The sequence below is a fragment of the Alligator sinensis genome, unplaced genomic scaffold, assembly GCF_000455745.1.
Source record: "Alligator sinensis unplaced genomic scaffold, ASM45574v1 scaffold60_1, whole genome shotgun sequence".
In the NCBI taxonomy this organism is placed as follows: domain Eukaryota; kingdom Metazoa; phylum Chordata; order Crocodylia; family Alligatoridae; genus Alligator; species Alligator sinensis.
The window spans coordinates 3,569,638-3,572,448 of NW_005841858.1; the positions used below are offsets into that span (position 1 = coordinate 3,569,638).

General features: G+C 43.4%; 1 protein-coding gene across 1 annotated transcript in view; it reads right to left on the reverse strand.

The window, feature by feature from the left end:
• The window catches only part of SHOX2 (short stature homeobox 2), a 7,403-nt gene extending 7,034 nt beyond the window's left edge, over positions 1-369 (reverse strand). The window contains exon 1 of the mRNA XM_025215241.1: positions 8-369. Within this exon, the coding sequence (XP_025071026.1) occupies positions 8-172 (165 nt within the window). The 5' untranslated portion in view covers positions 173-369. The remainder of the gene's footprint in view (positions 1-7) is intronic.
• Between the last annotated feature and the right edge of the window lie 2,442 nt (positions 370-2,811).

Genomic DNA, 2,811 nt, shown 5'->3' on the forward strand with positions numbered 1-2,811 from the left:
CCCGGACCGCGGGGCTGCTCACGTCTTCCCGGCCCGGCTCGGCGGAGCCGCCCGACTCCTTGCCTGCTCTGACAGGGCCACTCTCCAGAACCTCCCTGTACGTGATCAGCTCCTTCTTCTCTTTCACTTTCTGATCAAACGACTTGGAGACAAAAGCTGTAAGTTCTTCCATCGCCGCAGCTCAGGCGCCTTGCCCTGCTTTTTTCCTTTTGCTGTTCCAAAGCCCCCAGTAATAACACATCAATGGGGCGAGGAGGAGGGGAGGGGGCGCGCCGCAACGGGGCCGGAGTGAAATGGGAGCTGATGGCTTCCCAGCCGGAGCGATCTTGTTGAATGTGAAGATCTTTGACAATTCTTCCCGCTAAGAGTTCAGATCTGATCGCGATGTTGCTATTGAAGTCGCACTATTTATACTTTGCAAAGCCTGCCCCTTGTTCTCAGCAAATTACCTCCCCTTGGAACTCTGAATGAACCCCCTTCTCCCGCAGCAGCCCCGCACCGCCGAGCCGACAGAGACAGACAGAGAGATCACTAGTCCTCCAGGTTTCAGATCATTGTGGCCAGGGGTTGCTCTCGGCCATTAATCCAGGATTGACAAGAATCCCTAATTAATTTAATTAGGCGTGGATCTTGCGCTAGTGTCCTGAGTTAGTTAAACACAGGGGAGATGGGCAGGATCTGCAGGGGAGTGGCCAAAATGAAAAATGACAAGTCTGCTCGGAGAGAGAACAAGGAACGGGGAGCGCTTCCTACAAATGTCTTATTTACCCAGCAGCCAGTCCTAGTCCTGCAGGTAACAGCGTCCGAGGGAAGACCCGGCTCTTCCCGCAGACCAGGGCTGCTTTGGTCGGTTACTGTGTGCAGGGGAGAATGAGAGCGAGGGATGCAGGGACAGCGAGCGAGCGGCGTGTTAATTTTGAAGGTTACATTATTGTATGACTCTGAGCTTGTTTTGTCGAGATATTTCCCGAGCAGATGTTTACTGACGTGCCACATTTAAAAGTGTGCTTGTGCAGCTGGAACCTGGCGATGCTCGATGTACTTCCACTCACGAAGTAATCTCTCCCCATGCTGTTCACAGCATCTTGACATTAGATTATTATTGTTTCCTTGCATAATCTCTTCCCCTTCCCCCCCCCTCCCCAGGAACACAATTAGTTACTTTCCTATCAGGAATCGGCTGCCTCTGGTCTAAATTTGGTTGCAGTTCAGATGCGTTTTGTTTACCCCACGGGGTCGATAGGGAGATCATCCTATGCGTACAGTGACTTTTATACATTTTTTTTTTGGTCTCAGCGTTCAAGCAAACACTAAAATTGCCCATTTGGGGGAAGCTCTTCTGCTACTGCATTTTGCTGCTCTTGGTTTTGAAGAGAATTCTTCCATAATACAGGAGGAAATATCGTGTTCCAGTGTAAATATTTAATTGTGATGCGAGTAATGCAATCGGAAGTTTGCAAGTGATAGGACGTTTAATGATTCCGTGTAAACATTAACACGTTGATTAAGTGGCTGGAAAGGTGGGAAAGTTCTTCCTGAAATAGTGGCACAAAAACACAAAATAAAGACGTAGTTGAGGATGACAAATATAATCGTGTCATTAACATTTTCTAACGTGGCAAATTGAGGCATCAGATTAGACTGGATTACAGTACTTCTTGCTAATATTGCCTTCCTTTTGTTGTTGAAATCCCATTAAGGTAGTTTTTTTATTGACAGACTATTTAAGATTCAGCTATTTTACACCTTTGGTAGAATTCTAATAAATTATTCAAAATTGTTTAACTCTTGCTTATGTATTGATTTTTCATTTGACCTCTGGAAAGACGACTTTACATAAAAGAGCGTTTATTTACTATAACAGGTACAGTATTTAGAATTTAATTACCGTTTCTTCAGATCCAATTATGCGTGTTTTGGACACAATAGGCAGCACTGTACTTGCACTCCGTTTTAGCAGTTTGAAGACAAAACAAATCAAGCCATCATTTCGCCTATTGCAATGAGGCTATTTCCAGTTTTGTCTATTCGAGCTGACAGTTTTGATACTGCAAAGTAATGGACTTCAAGAGAACAACGGAAACCTCAGCAGTTCTATCAACTTTTAAAAGATATGGGCAAATTGTGATCACTGATCCAGTTAGATGAATGTACAATTATTCTGGACTACAAAAACGTTAATATGACACAGGGAGTCCAAAAAAATAACGCCTTTAAGATGAGTCACTTTAAGCCTTCTTCGTGGGAACATATTTCTTTTACTTCCACAGTTTTTCTTCCCAATTCCCGACACTCCAACTTGACTAACAACCCACATGTATAAAACGGAAGAAAATTAATAATTTTGAATACCTAGCAGTCTCCCAACGTAGAGGTCAGCTCTGGGTTTACAACAGACAACGATCTGTTTTGTAAATAATTTGGGTAAATGAGAATGTGGAGCAGGTTCCTGAATGTCTGCTTCGGAGGGTTATTTAAAACCCCTCTGAACCCGGAATCGCGAGTTGTTATTTAGGTTAGTATGATAATCAAGCCAAGGAAATATTAAACTCCTATGCAAATATTTAGATTTTTAAAAAATGAAGACGATATCTATTAGTGTAGAAAGGTTGACTTCCCCTTTCCTGCCTAAATAAGTGTACTCAGCGCGTTAAGCATTGTCATGTGGGAGAATATAATGAAAAAGAAGCAAGGTGCTTGTCGTAATACAACTCGAGTCTGCAAGTGGCTAATGCCAGGAAGTTTTAAAGTGCAAAAAAGGGGAAAAATCCGAGTAAATATGAAATAGAGAATAATGGAAAGCAAGCCCCC